A 20260-nucleotide genomic window follows, 5' to 3' on the forward strand; every position below is an offset into this window, starting at 1 on the left:
CTATGCAGTCGATTCCGAATCGTCTGGCCACTCACTCTCACACCAGTGTCTGTTTGAAGACGAGCGCTGATCTGATTTGCTGTGATGACACGATTTCTCAAGGCCAAGGTACGGATAAATCGATCCTGGGCCTGAGTTGTCGCCCTTGGTCGACCCGAGCGTGGTCTGTCCTGTACAGATTGTGTATCAAGGTATCTGGACCATAGCCTGCTTATGACAAACTGAGAAACATTCATCGTCCGCGCCACAACCGCCTGTGTTGTGCCGATCTGTAGCATGCCAAGGGCACGTAACCTTTCATTTTGGGTAAGCCGACGCATATCAAAATTTGTTTTCTGGTCAATAAAACAATTAAACTGATGTTTCCACCCTGGAATTCAATGCCACAATGACTGTAACATTCAAAGTCAGAGTCGTGCAAATCTTGGGTTGGACCCCCATGATGATCCCAAGCATCACATGCATTCCATGCGGTAGCTATTGGTGCGTTTGGGCGTCACAAGTTACTGGAAATGTTTCTTCTGTTAGGTTCTATAGTGACTTTTTTCGTAGTCATTTGCATATTTTAGTATTATGCCCCCAAAATCAAATATCCCCTACTTTTTTTGAATAGTATATATGACTAGTTTTCTCTATTTTGTTAGTCACGAGATCCACCTCATCCACCTCCAGTTGCTAATTTGGGACAGAACATTTTGACTTCTCAATTTTGGATACTGCTCAATTTCTTGTGCTCGACAATTCCTCATTAGCAGATATGCCCTAGTTATTTATTTCAAAATATTTTATAGAAAGCACCAACCTTGGAAACAGTAAATATCTGGATGAAGATGAAAATATTGAAGCGTTGGGTAAGTTGAATATCACAAACAAACTTTTCTTAAGCTTACTGTTGATTGTAAAGGTACGGATGATAAATAATATTTCAATGTATAATCAAGGGGACATATATTGACTTTCCGGAACATATTTCAGGAACATCATTTCAAATATCTTCACGATGCATCAGTCTACTAAATGATGGATTTTGTTTGGTTAATTACATATCTGATTCAATGCATTCATAGGATATGGCAACAATCTTGGGATGTTGTAGAGCGTGTCCACGAGAGCACCATGCAGAAATTGAAAAAAACGATAACCCGGGGGGTCAGCAAATTTCAACCATACTTGGTCTATGGGGACCCCTAGGCGACAGAAGTCACATGATGGAGTGAAAAAATTTTGAACGGACAACTTCCGGTATAATTGGAAATTGTTATTTTGGGGCAAAAGTTGACATATTTCGACCAATTTGTTACCCTAATTTCAAAACGCTCCTCCCCGAAAAGTTGTGTCTCTAAATTTTTGATATTGGTCAGGTATGATAGGCCTAGTAGTCGTCCTAAAATCCTGCAGTCGTTTGGGAATGAATGAATCGTGTGGAATTTTCTGTGAGTGATCATAAAGTGGTCATTTTACATATGTTTAAAACTATGCTATCCTAAAACGCATGTAGCTGCTTCTTTGCAGGTCTGACATAGAATTGCTTGGTGTGGTTGTGAAGGGCATTTCTCAAAGTAAATGTCAAAAGAAAAAAACTGTAATATTCTGAAAATGTGTAAAAACGGTATTTTCCACGAAATTCGTCTTTTCACTGATGACCGAATACTATTTTCAAGAGTTCGAATGACCGTTGATTATGAACATTAGTACTATTTTTTGTTACTTGAACGTTCCTTGTGCTAAATATACTATCTTGGTTAAAAATCATGAAGTTTTTGTGACAAAATCGGACGTTCGCGGTCATCGTAGGAAAGGGGCTTAACTGGTGTATAATTTTGCAGGATCAGGCAACGATTATTCTCACCTGTATTCAGTAGTTAATAGCACGGAAGTGCATAAATGTAAGGACTGGCATAGCAAGCTTTTATATTAGCACAATTTAACCAAAGCAGCACCTTTTTCAGCAATGACCAACGATTATCTTCAAATGACTACTGATCATCACCATTACTTGTAATATTTCGTAATTTCAACGTGAATCGTGTCAAATAGATCATTTTGTTTAAAATCGTAATATTTTTGTGACAAAATCTGACTTTCACGCTTGCTTGATAGCCATAGGGAAGGGTCATAAGTGGTGTGTAATTTTGCAGGGATCAGACCACTGTTATTAAGATCTGTATTCATGAGCAGATCATCGTATAAATTTGACTGACATGACTATCATAAACTAGATATCTTTTAATTTGTACACCTGCTCATGTAAAGAAGAACCATAAGAAGAAACATTCAGAAGTGTTCATGTAGGGCCATTTAATGTCTGGTGTTGAAATCTCTGAATCATGGCATAGATCAAAACAGGATTTATGGCACTCCAGGATAATGTTGACCGCATGTGCCAAACTCCTACATATACCTACGTTCGCGCGGAAGTGCTCACTTACTTAGATTCCTACGTTCGAGTGTAAATGCTCTCTGACCTTCCTTCAAGGTTTTTGGACCACAGAGTACTGTTTTATTTTGTAGTACTGTTTTTGACCTCTTCTCCTTCAGGGATTTCAATATAGAATTATCATAGCCTCCCGATCTGTAATGCCTCTCCATGAAAACGTCCAAATGTTTCCATACAATGATCGGCTCCTAAATACAGATGGGAATAAGCTGGTCTGATTCCTAAAATATGTTTGACCAAAATAACCTATTTGGCACAAGGAACATTGGCAGAAAAGGTGTTGTATGGTCGTCTTGCTGATTGTGTGACTACGACTTACTGTCACTGGATCATCTACAATCCGCTCGTCCTTAAAACCTGTTACAAGAGCGAACATGTACATCCCTCAGAAACACTTCTTTTACCCAAGAGCTAAAATATGCTTACACCGAATCGTGTATCATATTTCACCTTTCATTACATCATATTTATAGAAGACGATTTGTTCTGTTTAAATTGCATTGGACATTCATGAAACTTGTCCCTGGTCTAAGGTCTGTCATTGAGTTAAGTGGTGTGACAGCATGCCGGTGACATGGTGTGGTGTTGTTTGTTCAACCTCATGGATATTCTCTTTTCCCACAAGTGTATTATTGAAGTAAAATTGTACCATATGTTAGTCCCAAAATGACCTAGTTTGTGTTGAGTGGACCTTAAACCCCATTTCTCTCTCTTAAGTCAAAATCACCCTTGCTAACAAATATATTAACTTTGTGATGATGTCCATAGATACAGTATGCATCACCATATTATGCTAGTCCCAAAATGACCTAGTTTGTGTCCAGTGGACTTTAAATCTCATTTTACTTTGTTCCTCTCATGTCTAAATCATCCTTGCTAACGACTAAATGGAATATATTAAATTTGTAAAGATGTCCATACATATACTTCATCTGGGGTATTGATAGACGGGACATTTTATCCTAATTTTTGGTGTTTTTAATATATTTCTCCTGTTTTTATTATGACTGTTCCGGTCATTTTTATTTTTTATTTTGTTAGTAGGAAGGTTGCTAGTTGTGGGTAACATTCAACTTTGGTCCTAGTCTCTGCAAAGAACGAGCTATGGCCTCTTAAACATTGGTTTTCATTAAATCCAATTTTCAGAGAGAGTTGGGTATCCGGCCAGTACCAAGGTAGCATTAGCAGTAGAAACTTCAAACTCAGTGTGAAGGAGGAACCTGATTGGTCCTACTAATGCCCAAAATTTTGTGTAGCCAAATCAATTATTGTCCGAATCAATCAATCTAATATTTTGTGGGGATGTATCTGGGTACTAACCCATCTCACAGAAAAAATTTGGTCCAAATCCCTGACGCAAGGGTTATCACCCCCTTCATGGTGCTCTCGCGGACACGCTCATAAAACCTTTCTTGGGAAAAATGAAATGAAATGGGGTGTAATATCCTATTGTTATGTTCCCACTGGGATAATGAAGACGGGCATAAGCCACCGGGAAGCTGCACTATAGCCTACTCTTATGTCGAATTCCAACTACCAAGGGATCTTTTACGTACAAGCCAATGTATACACGGGATCTCGGTTTTTCGTCCTTGTCAGGCCCTCCGTCCTGCGCCACTGACAAGGGGAAATCACGTCGAAACATCACGGCGAATTTGTTCGACTAATGTAGGAATCGACCACCTGACCTCCAGACTAGCGAGCCAGCGTCTTATAAACCACTTAGCCACCCCCACCCCCTTGGGAGACTGGCAAAATCCCTACAGAACGAACAGCGGGGATGAGTTTGTTTTGTGTCGCTCTCGCATTGGTCATACTCTTTTTAATCACATTTTCATCTTAAAAACCAGACCTTCAATCCGAATTTTAGCTAACTTGGAGGTCCCGTGTTAGAACCCGGTGTTGACTGTGGGAGTTAATCGGAATTTCTTGACGTGCCCTCCCCACCCATGTCAGTCGTTCAGATGGAACGAAAAACCATGGTCTTCTGTACACATTGGTGTGCATTGGCAGTTGGAATTCGATTTAAGAGTAGACCCAGGTGCTGCTGTCCGCGCACAATTTCCCTCATGAATTTCCCGCCTTCATTAGCCCATTAAGTTGAAATGAAAATAAATGGCAGGCCATAGCGCCGCTTTGTGGGCTACATTTCTTTCAAAGCACACCCTTGACAGTTGGAATTCGATATAAGAGTAGTCCATATTGCCGCTCTCCGGGAAACATTTCCTTCATAGCACAAAGTATAGCGTATGCCCGTCTTCATTAGCCCAGTCGGAGCAGAACGGTAGGACGTTAAACCCCATTTCATTTTATTTCATATATGTGATAGTTGTTTTTATTTATGTATGTGAATATATTTACATTTAATTTGTCTCGGTAAAATCACCATATGTTTGGCACTATGTTACCCGGTTGGAGCTGACGTACCATAAAACTCCATTTTATTTTATACATATCCCGGGTGAATAATTGTTGTTTCCCATAGAATTAATTTTAGGCTATTATCATAACGTAAGGATCTATTTTTAGATGTATATTCCCATGGCAACGGTCAACAACAAATTCATTCAGTTATTAGTACCGTCTCTGATTTGGGTTCTACGGCTGAATAATTTTTGTTTCACATAGAATTATTTTTTAGGCTATTATTATGACGTTATGGTCTATTTTAGATGCATGTTCCCATGGCAACGGTCAACAACAAATTCATCCAGTTATTAGCACTGTCACTGATGTGGGTTCTACAGCTGAAGCTAAAATAGGCTGCAATACTAACGAAGAACAGGATACCATATCCAAGACAAGGACGAGTTTTCTTACATTACATGATGCGTGTCTAAAGGGGGATTTCAATAATCTAAAGGATTTAATTGAATCTGGTCATGATATAAATGAGAGGTTTGAAGGGGGCATGACACCAATATTATATTGCAGTCAATCACAAATTGAACCCGTGTCTAAAATTAAAATGCTATTAGATAAAGGTTGTAATATAGATGATAGAGATACACACAATAACAATATATTACACCTAGCTTGTGAGTATGGTCGTCTTGAAACTGTAGACTACCTACTACATCTTGGTTTAGATGTTCATAGTAGGGGTTTTGATGATAATACACCAATATTATATTGCAGTCTATCAGACATTGAACCCGTTTCTAAAATTAAAATTATATTAGATAAAGGTAGTAATAGAGATGATATAGATACAGCCAATAACAATATGTTACACCTAGCTTGTAAGTATGGCTGTCTTGAAACTGTAGACTACCTACTACAACTTGGTTTAGATGTAGAGAGTATAAACAGATTTCGTGAAACACCTGTAGATTGTTGTAGGTATTCATTTGTTTCTAAATCAGACGAAAAGATTAAATTATTAGAAGAAAAATTAAAATTGTGAGTCGTGTGATATTATTTATTATTTAATTGTGTCAGTCCACTGTATTATCATTTTATTCCCCATCTTGATCAATTATGGTGGTTATCTCCCCTTCAAATCATATCTTTGATTTTCAGAGTAACGGCCACAAATTGTAATACATCCATACTATTCTATACATGTTAAAATAGTCAAATTTTTCTATTAATGTTAATTTAATACAATCAAACTTGTCTTTTAGAAAAACAAACTGTTCTATAAATGTTAATATAGTCAAACTGTTCTATAACTGTTAATATACAAACTGTTATATAAATGTTAATATAGTCAAACTGTTCTATAAATGTATATATTCAATCGGTAGATACAGGCATCACAACTTGTTATTATAATATTGAGATGTAATTCTGTACTGTATTTTGTACCTCTCATGAGAAACATCATGCTTCCTACTGGAGAAGTCGAGTATAATCGAAGCCCCCCCTCTCATGAGAAATATCATGCTATCATGCTTCTACTGGAGAACTCGAGTATAATCGAAGCCCTCCCCTCGAGGCCATGATTGCTGACGTCACCAAGAAAATGAAATAAAATGGGGTTTAACCCTTTAACTATTCTGCACCGACTGGGCTAACGAAGAGGGACATACGTTATACTGTGTGCTCTGGGGAGGATTTCGTCAGGACAGTTAGGAAATTTGAAATGAAAAGAAATAGTCTAACTAGGCTAATGAAAACTGTTAGGAAAGTTGAAGCTTCAGGTTTAATGGTATTATTTGATACCTTTCTGTGGCGTTATATGATGAATGTATATTTGTTGCTAGGGTTACATTAATTCTAACCGGATGTATGCCCTGTTTATGGCCAACCCAAATGTCTTAATACAATTATACATTGTAGTATCTATCTAGAGTTCAAAGAGATGGGCACCGATTGGTCCTCATGTGGTAACGAAAATACATTTTAGTAAATTAAAATTGTAATACAAGACATTATATATTAACATTGTTATATAATAATATTTATTAATTGTAATGTAAGACATATTAACATTGTTATATAAAAATATTTATTAATTGTAATATAAGACATTATATATTAACAGTGTTATGTAATAATATTTTTATCGAATATATTCTGTAAACTGAATAATTATTATTAGAAAATCTTTCTATTTGTTTTGGGTTGAGTAAGTGAGTGTGTTATCGAGCCTAGTTTTAGATCATAGGTTTAGGGTGGTCATCGTTTCAACACTGTCTATAGAGTGTTAAAGGCGTTGACAGATTCAGATGAATAGGAATCGTCCACTATTACACCACATGCCCAACCCCACGACTGAGTACAGCCGCTGATTCGCCGATTTTACGCGACAAAGAGTATGGTCGCCCGTCTACCCTCCTGGGGTTTCTCCGGGTCCGCCAGCTTCATCCCATGTTAAGACACCTATGCGCAAGCCAATTATGGAAATACAACTGAAACAAATGTTAGTTCCGAAATGCCTTAGTTTGTGTCGAGTGTTCGCTCGAAACCATAGAGTACTCCACCTTGATTCCTGATTATAATATTTGCTGGCCGAACAGTGTTTTACGGATTCCCTAAATATTGGTGCCTAAGTGAACACCGACACCCCGCACCATGGTGCTAATAGATTGTACATGAGTTAGAAAGTAGAGTGACGTAACTACAACCAGTCATTTCTATACAAATTGTCAAACAATCCTTGTAAAATGTGACGTCAACAGTCTAGATAACTCCAGTTGAATTCGGATTATCTCCCCTTTTCAAAAATGTGGCTTCACGACCTGTAAAATTTAAAAAAAATCCAATCAAAGAATAAAACACAGGACTTTATTCACAAAGAATTAAACTGTAGCCTTAGCCTGGGTACTAATTGTCTCAGTGGGTATGGTGCAGGGTCACTAACCACAAGAAGGTCTGGGATAGGTGTAAACGGTGATATCCGAGTCAAACCTCCTTTTGATAGTGAAAAATAGGACGCTAAACCCGATTTTCTTTTATCTTTTCCTACTCGGGTTTTGCAAAATTCGAGGTATGGCCTCAAATTTAATTTCTTGTTCTTACAAGCCTATTGTGTCTCTTCTCAGTTTTAAGAATCCCACCTGTGACCTCAGAGTCTTGATTATCAATATATACATACCTTGACTTGATTCGATAAAGTCAATATATACATACTTTGACTGGATTCGATAAAGAGTTATAGAACCAAAACATAGCTGGTTCTATGTGTCAACCACACATCACCAGATTACACGTGATTGGAAATTTACTAATTGCATCATTCGGCTTAAGTAACCAATCATATCAGTAATTGAACAGGTTCGGGTCACGAATAGCTTAGTCTGTGCGTGATGTCCATGGGTCCTATAAAAGAAATCGTGGCAGATTTTCATTGGATTCTATCTGAGTTCCTAGACCATATGATGTAACAGTTCCTATCAGCAAACTCGAACAGCGGGTCTGGCTGGATGAGGTTTCAGGGAATGACTTTATTCTATTATCCAGGTACCAGATGATGCCGTGGGATTTGCGGACTTTTGAAACTATGTTTGTCTGTTCGAAGGTTTATCTTTGTTTTGCGTGTTGTGTTGTCTTCCTGCACTTACTAATAGAAAAGTGCGATGTTAAACCCCTTTGTCTTAACACCCCTACACGTCCACCAAGGCATGTAAACCATGGTGTTCCCGGGAGTTTATCTTACAGGTTTTGTTTTGCGTGTAGTGTGGTACTCCTGCACTTACTAACCTACACGTCCACGAGGCAAGTAAAACCATGCTGTTCCCGGAAGTGTTTAGATGAAGATATGTCTCATGTATCATAAGTTTAACATAGACTAAAAGTTGATGACACCAATAAGATAATCAATTGTTACTCTACTTACTGTCCACTTATCTGATGAACCATATTCCCAATAAAATCATTTTTGGTCAAGCTATCTATCTGAACTAAATTCATTCCATGGAACTGACAACACTGACTGGCATCTGGACGCACTAACCACGGTTCATTCACATAACCACATAACCTAAAATTATGTTGTAACAAACAAATCTGTGAAAGGGCATATAGCCGGTTATGGTCCCAGCTTACCATGGATTCTCCCATTGACGTACATGAAAGTCTGTGAAAGGAAATATAGCCGGTTAAGGTCCCAGTTCACCATGGATTCTCCCATTGACGTTGATGTTAATTCTAGACATTTCCCCAATTTTAAGTTGAGTCGAACACTCTCTACCAAAACACGACGTGAATTCGTGCTCAAAAACACGTCTAAAGTTCACCATGGTAACTTATGATATACAAATGTGACACTCTGGGACACGAACTCTATATCCGAACGGCCACATCTTCTGTGTCACACTGTTTTCAGTATGTTGGCGGTATCTTTATACGTTGCAATGATATATTCTACAACATCGATGTAATGTTTCCAGTCCAAAATAAAAGATCCAAATTCCAAATCCAGTAACATATGGTTTATTTATTCTCTATCACTACAGACTCCTCGACAAATACCATGTAAATTGCCATAAAAAACCTGTGGATTGTCCATGTCCTAAAATTCCATGTCCTACAACCCATAATAATCCAAAATTAACAGGACCCTACAACCCATAATAATCCAAATTACAGGAAGTTACATCCGAAATTTAAAGAAATGAAAGTAGAGAATAGAACAATACAAAGCAAGGGAGATAACTACTGAGACACTAATACATTTATACTAATTCAGACTACTATTGTATAATAGTTCCATTACAATCGACACAGCAGCTGTTCTTTAGGTACATGCATTTAAAAGTTAATCTCGATTCAAACCCATGATGTCTACCCTGGCTATTTCGCCCAACCGTCTCCTGGCGACAACGCGCTGGTCTATTTCATATAAAATGGTGTGTGGCGTCAACAATCATGGCGGATCCTTGACCATATTTGGGCCAGTGTTTCATTAGAGCAATTTGACTGAAATTTTTATTATTCATTACCTATTTTGTAAATTTTATAGCGAGAACTGTCAGCTGTTTATCTAATTTTACCCAATGCCAACCTTCCGCCACTGTAAGTATGTCACAGTGGATATAAAACAAACTAGATTGAAAACGTACCTCGAGTTGACAATATGAAACAGAAGACTTATAAATTATCCATTATACTTTAATAGAACTTATAAAATTGTGTCCGCAATGAAATGTAAATTTGTTATAATCCATATTTCTGATGACGTGTAAATGTATTGCTAGTATCGAGTAATCAATGATTTCATAAAAATTCTGCTCCATTGGATAAAAAAACCCATTGTTAGAATCTGTTAGTTACCATGGATAAGATTTCTTTTAGTTATAAAGCTAACATAAGATATAGATTGTTAGTTAGATATGTATTCTTATTAATATCAAGCTCTTAGTATAGTAAACTATATGTATTTTAATTAATATCAAGCTCTTTCTGTACGACCATAGAAAATATATTAATAGGCTTCCGGTTTTTAATCATTAACGCCATTTCTAAACATTATCTTGTATAAAAATCAATATCATAGATACATTCAAATAGAATAGTTTCAATAGACTATTGTAGTAATTAAACAAATAGAAATAGTTTCAATAGATTATTGTAGTAATTAAACAAATAGAATAGTTTCAATAGACTATTGTAGTAATTAAACAAATAGAATACTTTCAATAGATTATTGTAGTAATAAAAGAAAATAATTGCCAATCCTCAACAGACGTCCACTTTCTCGTGGGTTGATTACAAATCATCCATGTATTAAGTAGCACATGGTATTGATTTCTTACTGTCAATTATTTCATTTACTGTTCTGCTCTGTAACCTTCGGGTTATGAAATGAATGTGTAACAGTAACTGTAGGAGGGCGGCACCACACACAAACACAATGAAACCCAGAAGACAATCCCCTGAAGATAAATCGCGCAAAACAAGGACGTAGTAAGCAATGCATGGATCGAGAAGAGGTCGTGAAAGGTCACTGACCTGGCGCAGGCTGTACTCAAAATTACAACAAACACACAATGGAGACAATCTTCGAATACTTCCCAAACATCATGTTATTGTAATAAACATTACAGAAAACACACAATGGAGACAATCTACGAATACTTCCCAAACATCATGTTATTGTAATAAAAATAGTGCGATTGCGCCAGTTAGCAATAAGTAGCGATGCTTACTATTTCGGAACACTCAATACCCCTTCTCATATATGCCACTGCATTCTACATTGCCATATTAAGCTGTTGTTTCGGGAACCAAAGTGGCTCGGTGAGTAAGAAGTTGGTTCACTAACCTGAAGGTCCTGTGTTTGATCCCTGTGTTGACCTAGAAATTTCATCGGGTTTTCCGGCGAGGTTCCCCCTTGGCCTGGCAAAGGACAAGGTAGGTCATTTCGAATGGGACCAAGAACTGAGGCCCCCGTATACTCACTGCCGTGTACGTAATCAAACTACTGACAGTTAGAATTCCCCTCATAGCACACTTTCTGCCGTATGCCCTTCTTCATTAACCCAGTTGGAGCAGAGCAGTAGGACGTTAATCTCAACTCATTTCATTTTAAGTTGTTTTTATGCCTTGTAAATATTTTAATTCCTGCCATCATCAAGCAATGCTTAAGCAGCCTTCATTTTAAACTACTTGAAATATTTCATCAACACCACTTAATTTTGTGGGATTTTCTATAGTATAATGTGCGTTACAATGGCCGTTAGCCATTAATTAAAACAACAGAAGATTGAGATCCGCTGGAGATTGGATTAAAGATCACCAAACTTGGACATAATGATATTTAAATACGTTCCAGGAAATCTGTATGTAGATATTTCAGGAAATGAGGTGGTGTTTATTATCCTCATATTGTGAATCAACTGGGCGAATGACGACGGACATACGCTATCAGTGTGCTACGGGGCAATTTGGACCGGATAACCAGGTTTTCCGCACACTCTTCGTCGAATTTCAACAGTCAAAGATCTTTTATGTACACTCCAATATAGTGTTCGTCCCATTCATCAAATTTGAAGTCTATTTAAAAAAAGAAACCGGCTGTGTAATGTAGGCTCGCACATTGGCAAAGTAACCAGGTTTCACAAGACGAAGTAGAATAAGTTTTATTGTTTGTGAATTGAAGCTTTCTTCTTTCATATTATTAATACGTTATTAATTTTACCCGGGCAGCGGCACTATCGCCTATACACTGTATATAAAACTGTAGATATATATATATATAAAATAAATAAAAGATTCTACTCTCAGGTAAAAGTATATAGAAATATGAGATTTTCAGAAAGAAAAAACTAATATCATCTTAACTAGCGCTTTCACCCACTACGGGGATCATCAGGCATTTAATAATGAGCTAGTATACACTTATATGACGTCATGGCGTTATTAATACGTATATGTATATGACAATAATAATATCAAATATATATATATTACAATATCAAATTACAATATAAAATTATGTAGCATTTAATTTAGGCTGATACTTGTTAATAAAATGCCGTTCTTTATTTTCTAGCAAATTATTATCCGACCGGTTGAGTTTATATAAGGGGAATACCCTAAATTGTCCCTTTCCACATGTATCTAACTGTTCGCTTCGTCGAATCATTCTATTTTTGGGATTAGCAATGTGGGATCTGTGTAGATTCATCCTTATTTTGAGTTGTGATTCAGTTTTGCCTATATACTCTTCATCACAACCTGGACATATTATCAAATATAAAACATTTTTACTTTTACAGGTCATAGATTGTTTTACTTTAAAATTTACATTTCCATTAATTTCTACTGTTTTACCTTCAATAATATCACAAGTTTTACATCTATTGTCCCCACGTTTTGTGACACTCGATTCTGTGACTTCAGAATCAAATTTTGAAGAAGTAAGTATTCGTCGTAAATTTTGGGGTTGTTTGTAAGAATTTATAATCTTTGTGGAATCCCACATATTTTTACTATTTCTTAATAAATATGTGTGTTTATTTATTACATCCCTGGCTTTTTCTTGAGAAAACCCACGAGGTCCATATGTTAGGAAGATGAGTTTGGATGGTTAGTTTGAAGGTCACGGTCTGTTGTTTGTTCCCTACGTGTATAATATGAAACAATTTTGTAAGAAATGAGTTTCTACTTGATTTCTCGTCTTCGTTAGCCCAGTTCGGAGCAGAACAGTAGGACGTTAAACCCCATTTCATTTCATTTCTAGTTGATTTATTTCACGGCTGACCATACCGCCACTTGATTGTTTATTAACTCTATACCTGTATCGTGGTCTGGAAATATAACAAAACATAATAAGTTTTACATAATTAATTCAAAGGTGAACTAAAACGAGTCTTATGGATGGCATATGAAAACTGGCGAAGTGAATTTTTTGATATTGTCGATAGCAGCGAATAGGAATCGGGATTTGTCTCAAATACCACTTATGCTATGTTATTTCTGTCAGGTCAACGTTAAGACTGTTTAAATATGACATATTTGGTTGGGAGAGAATAAGGGTTATTTCGAATCCTCAGATCTGATTTCAATTTAAATCCCAGATTCGTGTCTGTCTAAACCCATTCAGATAAACTCCAAGATGAAAAAATTTCCAGCTTCTGAAAGGCACTTTCTTTAACCCTTAACCGGTCGACGTCATTTTGACGTCATGACGTCAAGTGGTCAAGCTAAATAAAGGCCGGAGTGAAATATCGACTACTGCCGAATAATTATAAGTGATAGACTCTTGACGCGAATAATAACATGAGTAAATGACGTTTTTTTTTTAGATCCGACTACACCAAATCGATATCGTGATTCGTTCCTAGTATAAAAACACTAGGCAGGGTAAGCTTACTCTTCCGGACACCTGTTACCACTGTTTGTCGTGTATTTTGTACACGAGGAGCAGTCCATTTGCTGATTACACTATTTTGCTTGAATACACTATTTTGCCTATAACGTTTTTTAGGACTTCGAATTCTGTCTTATGGTTTGGATTGTTCGTACTTGGTTTTATTTTATTTTACTCTTACCTAACGATATCTCTCTGGTGGAATTGGCAGCTTAAAAGTCTTCTAGCACATTTCCTGAATAATGGATTACTTAGGTAATAGATGATCGGATTAATCATACAAGAAGCTTTAGCAAACATGGTTGGCCAGGTAGTGATCCATATTGGTAGATTAGCATCATAGACAGACCAAAGACACACAAACGTATAAGGTGACCAGAGAATGGTAAACGTTCCTGTCATTAGCAGACATATCTGAAATATTGTAATCCCAATTAATAAGTCAAGTTGATGCTGTGCGAAAGCTGGTGTGTTTAATTATTTCCTGACACATTCAGGATTACGCACGGTCGTCTAAATAGTTTTTTATAGTGTGCCAGCTTGATTTACTGTTATCGTGTGGTGATGTCCTTGTAGTGTGTTGGTTTATAGTGTGGCAGGTTTCCATATATTTAATAAGTCACGTGATATCCTACATTTGCATTTCAAAGTTGATGCTGTGCGAAAGATGCTATGTAGATAGCGTGAAGGACAAATGAGATGTGGCAGACCGCAAATGCAAAAAGTAATGTGAGAAAGGTAAAATGTAGACACTTCAATAAAAGCATTTGCTAACAAAACAATTGTCATTTGACACTTAACATTTGACGCTTTACATTTAACTCTTACCTTAGAGGTATTTTGACTTTTATCATTACCGGCTTTAGGACTTTGTACATTGTACTTTTTACATATTATCAATGGAAACGACATTGTCGCAGAGCATTTAATATTGGCAGCGATACCCTCCCATACATTAGAATCTATATCAATCTTATTACCTAATAACCCGATGATAATAAATTAGGGGGTTTAAAATCCCCTTATAATCCCCTTATATAGCATCGAAAAAACAAGCGCAGGTGGGAGGATAAGAAAAATTAGTCTTTTAAGAACTGGTCAATGACATTTGATTCCATATTTCTTCTTTTAATGGTATCATCAATTTGTACTTTATAAAACGTAAAAATACTAAATTTAATATTTAAATTTTTGGCACAAGTTTTAAAATGTTTAGAAACTTTCAAAACAGGATTATATATATATATGGTTTTCTATTGTCCAGACAGGCAACACGCAGATGTATTTTTAATTCAAATCATTATGCAGTAAATTAGAATAATACTATTTTAAACAGTGGGATAATATATTTCATATATAATGCTAAAAGAAATAACAACCGTCGCAAAGATCGTCTACCGATTTTAGATAGAATATAATCCTTGAGTGGCATTTAGCGACTGTATTCTGTTACCTCATTTGTGCTTGATAACGATAAAAGAATACTTGTCGAAACGTCGTGCTATGCCTGTAAAACAGTGACTGTATATTTCTATATAAATTGTGTTGTGTTTTTTAGTAATAGAATAATTATGTTAAATAGATTTCAATTATGATTTAAAGTTAAAGATATTGCAGGTTCACTTTTCCTATCAACTATCAGCCATAGTGGGGGGAGGGGGCGGGTGGATGGCCGAATGGTTAGCACGCGCGCGCTGTATCATACGATCTGTCATTGAGTCAACTGACGGGGTTTCGATTCCCCGGTTGTACGTGACAAGGGGTAGGGTCGACTGTCCAAACACACTCTCTGGGTCCTCCGGTTTCCTGCCACTGCTAAAGACCCCTACGCGCAAACGAATAATTGAAATAAAATAATAAACCATATGTTAGTCCCGAAATGACCTAGTTTGTGTCGAGTGGACGTTAAACCCATTCCTCTCGCTATCTCTCTCTCTCTCTCTCTCTCTCTCTTAGCCATAGTTAAAATCTATACAATTATATGTATATATAGCGTTAATTCTATAATATATATATATATGTAAGATTAGTGGCCGTCAGAATCGTCCTTAAAGAGACGTTTCCGTGCGTTATTGACAGAAATGGAGCTGTCAACACCCATTCTGCCAATTTCGTTACCTTTGAAGTATGGAGGTATGCCTATTGCCAGCTGATCAACGGGTATCAATGCCGGAAGGATGGTGGATTCATATAAAATAGCACCCTTGACTGATGGCGAGATAACTTGAGTGTGTCATACTGGTGTGTTTCCACGGTGTGTTTCCACTTAGCCGGCAGACTGTTAATCCTTTAATTGATCTTAAAACTATACTCTGTTTAAAGGTAGTCACTCAAGAACTGTTCACTAGTGTTCGGCGTTAATGAGCTCTTAATCCCTCTTAATAAAATTTAGGCGTTATGCCTTCAAACATGATTTCGATGTTAATATAAATAGATAGTCGATCTGTGTCGACTGGACGTGGACGTAAAACTTTAAAAAACTAACTAAGTGTCGAAATTATATTTATTTTAAAATGGCACACGATCGGGTTAATATTCGCTTTATCTCCAATAATCGAGGTGGCCGAAATTTAAATGCCGTCCAATGGAAATGATCAACAAAAACATGTCCAGTTACTGTAAACACCAAGAATGATGTTGGATCCGAACACAATCATCAATAGTTTTATTCTTAAAAGAGATATGGACTATAGTTTATAACACCATTGTTCTAGGATTAACTCTGGATTAGCGGCAACATTTAACATCAAAGCCTGCCGGCAAAGTCGGAACACCCCGTCAAAATATACAAGAATGCCGTGAAGAGTATAACATATTTTAACGCTGTCCTCCATTACAGTATACTAATAAAACTATTGTCAAAATTACGTCCGAATATCAACACATATTCAACGCCGTCTTTGTCACAGATGAGCCCGGTCGAATTGGTTTATCGGACTACATTTTGTTGTCCTATCCAAACTTTTGAACTGCTCTGAATAAATAAAATCGAGCGCCATTAAGGCGCAGTAGGACATCTCTACCAAAATAACATAGAATGGATCTCCACAACTTATCCATGTAAAGTGTTTTCCAACTTCTATGTTTTTACAGTAAGTTATATATTCTTGGTTATAAATAGTTCTGGATAGTTCTAGACCAAAAATCACATAAAATTTATCACCACAACTTACCCAGGTAACGTGTTTTTCAACTTCTAGTTTTTTACAGCAAGTTAAATCCTCCCCACTCATGGTTTTAATCGTGGACATTTCAAGACTTTTCTGGATTTCCTTTGCCCTTGTACATACACTGGTGTAGCAGAATATCATAATAAAGACGTGGATGAGGTAACAGAATACAACCAGACACCAGGTATACACAACAGCTGCTGTACTACGATTTGTCCAATCAATGCTGCATGATGTTCCTGTTGAAATAAAACAATACACCGAATGAAACTAACTAACTTGTCTATTCGATCCAGAAAACCTATTTATTTTCACCCGAAAATATATTTCTAATAATATTGGGCAAGTAGAACTAGAGCTTAAATAGCACGATAAGCTCAATGTGCATTAAAAGGAATTGTCGACAAATCTTAGTGTTCTCCCATTGATAGGGTATATAAGTTTTTTTGGGGGGGTTTAATTGTCTAAATTACTATTTTTAATTTTAATAGTGTGTACAGAACCTTGCCATTTGACCTTCTTCCGCATTAGGGTTAAAGATAAAACAAAAATCTATTGTTGTTTGTATCATACAGGGGATGTGTTACTAATATTTACACAATTAAACTAAAGCCCATAGCGCAGAATATTGCGGTGTTATTTCAATCAGGCAGCTTAGATCGATGAGATGGGTGAGAACGTTCCGGATAAAAGCGCCAATTAATTATCAAGTCGTTTCGATTTTGTTTATGACTTACCAATAATGAATATTGATTTAAAATAAGCAAGATTGGTGATTTATAGTATTATCAGTAAGTAGGAGGTCAAGAAGTCATACAGGCTTAATAAGGACCCTGAATTATATAATGTATTATTGTCTTACCAAAAGGCTCAAAAGTATAGGAACTCCATCCAAATAATGGCGGGGCCGTCCAAATTATTGAGTATATCCACATGAAGGCTATTACCCATTTAGTGAACTTTATGTCCAACTTGTAAACTAAAAGGGAAATATAATTAAATATAAAAAAAAACAAAGGAAAATTAATGTGTTAAACTTCTGCCTATATTATGACATTTCTTCTCTTACAAAATGAAATGAAATGAAATGGGGTTTAACGTCCTGCTGATCTGCTCCTAAACTGGGCTAATGAAGACGGACATACGCCATACAGTGTGTTATGAGGGAAATTTTGCCCCGGCAGCGGCGCTACGGCATACTCGTATATCGAATTCCAACTGCCAAGGGATCTTTTACGTGCACGCCAATGCGTACACGGGACCTCGGTTTTTCGTCCCATTCGAACGACTAGTCACTTGTCCTTGTCAGGCCCTCCGCTTTCTGACAAAGAAATGGTATAACACATATACTACGGTCTATGTGTTTTAGGTCAGTAAATCTACCAGACAGCCCCACCCCCCGCCCCCCGTGACCCAGAATAAATATGCATTTAGGGTACTTGCATATCAATATACCAAAAGTCTACTAAATCGGACATGTTAGTGCTTAATTATTACGATGAACTAGCCATAGTAAATATGGGGTCACGTGTAACGTAGTATCCACGATTACTGTGGACTTGACTTCTTTATTTCAACAATGCAGGAGCAAATATTAAAAAATCATTACATCTATAATTCTTAGTTCTTACAATCAATACAGCACACGGGAACATATCATAATAGGTTGTAGACATTACGGCCATCGTCCAAATTCACGTCAGCCCCCATTGTTGCATACCCTCGTTCTGCCTTGAGTTTACCTTCTCATTTATATCATATATCTAAGCCAATATTTACTAATTCATTCATTACAATTATCTAATTACCTATAATTGTACAGGCATAAATGATATTGAATAAAAGAACCAATATAAATACTACAGAATGAAATCAGCTGTCATTAATAGATTATCTCACTATAATCATATGGCAGGTTGCAGAACAATTGATGTGTGTCAACTGAAGGCTAGTAAATGTAATTAGGGATCGGTGGATTATCTAACTTAACCATTTACATACATCAGCTGGACTGATTGTATCTCCAACTCACAGCTATAAACTACAGCTGCTTAATATTCCGTAACACACGAACACAATTTCCAACGTTTCCATAACAATTATACTTACTGTATTGAGGTTTGCAAACACTAATATAACGGTAGACACTCAAACAGGCTAAGGTATTCATATCAGTTTGGGCTAACGTGAATGTTGCAAACCCTTGAATAGTACATCCCGTGGTTCCAAATAAATATCGTTTGGCGAAATTGGAAGCAGTCGTCATTGGATAACCGAACACGGATATTCCTATATCAGCTATAGCCAGATTCAGCAATAGAAGATCATGTGGTTTCCTTCTAAATTGTTGTTCTCGACAAAACATCGTCAGTACCATTAGGTTACCAACTGTAGCAATCACACCTACAAGAAAGTATGTTTGTCAAACAATAAAGTGTTTTTAGATTATTTCATCAATATTATATATACTCTTCAAAAAAAGTAGGGGATATTGAAATGCAAATACCTATGCAGGTTGTGATATGATAAATATTCATGGACACTTGACATGCTTTGAGAGTATGTTCACAGATGAAGAACTTATCGCCCCAACAGAACCACTGAGCTGCATGTGCGAAACGCAATACCGCCATACACGTGGGAGGGGTTCATTGTCAAATTTGACACTTTCAAGGAAGGGTTGATGAAAACTGGCACTTGCTGGTTTATCATATCATGTTTGCTTTCCTATCGGTTCTCGCATAATATTTATTGTTTAGCGTATCTTTGCTTTAGTGTGTTACGTTTAATTTGATCGCCAGACGTGTTCGTCGACGTCAACGTTAACCGACAACACTGCAAGAATTGGCCGTGGCACTGCAAGAGGAGTGGGTCAGATTGCCCCAAATCATGATTGGACGGTTGATTAGGAGCATGCCACGACGAATTGCAGAATGTCTGAAGATTGGTCGAGCAATTACTCATTATTAAGACAAAAATCAAAAACGTCCATTTTCACTTTTGACAGTGTATCTCTTTGCGAGTGAAATGGGACCGTCAGATAAGCCGCCCATATGAACTGGTCATGGTTATGTGTAGGCAATTGGCCTGTTATTAACATACACGGGTTACCTCTAATAAAAACAGCAGTGCATTTCCACAGTTTTGTATTGTTTCTGAATATCCCCTCCTTTTTTTTAAGAGTATATATTATTATTGATTTATATAGCGCCACTTCCACAGTACAGTGCTCCAGTGCGCTTTACGACATAGATATAAAAGCAAATAGAAAAATAGAAATACAACCAGCGGCTGCCAGGCAGGAAACGCCCACATTTTCGAGAGATGGATAGAGAACACGCTAAAAAGAAAGTAATTTTTCGTACAATTAGAGGCCATAATTCAGGAAGTTAC

At 36.8% G+C, this 20260-nt stretch overlaps 1 protein-coding gene and 1 non-coding gene across 2 annotated transcripts; one reads left to right on the top strand and one right to left on the bottom strand.

Moving 5' to 3' along the window:
* Positions 1 to 734: 734 nt before the first annotated feature.
* On the top strand, positions 735 to 6991 carry LOC126821671 (uncharacterized). The gene is made up of 2 exons (XR_008788313.1): positions 735 to 851; positions 5110 to 6991. It is a non-coding gene; the product is annotated as an uncharacterized LOC126821671 (transcript).
* Positions 6992 to 13874: 6883 nt separating this feature from the next.
* LOC126822196 (visual pigment-like receptor peropsin) lies at positions 13875 to 19271 on the bottom strand (the record flags this gene model as incomplete). The annotated part of the gene is made up of 3 exons (XM_056100872.1): positions 13875 to 14111; positions 16871 to 16910; positions 19147 to 19271. Coding segments are annotated over 3 exons (402 nt in total), but the record flags the coding sequence as incomplete, so codon positions are not given.
* Positions 19272 to 20260: the final 989 nt, after the last annotated feature.

This window comes from Patella vulgata, chromosome 5 (genome assembly GCF_932274485.2).
Source record: "Patella vulgata chromosome 5, xgPatVulg1.2, whole genome shotgun sequence".
NCBI classification, from domain to species: domain Eukaryota; kingdom Metazoa; phylum Mollusca; class Gastropoda; family Patellidae; genus Patella; species Patella vulgata.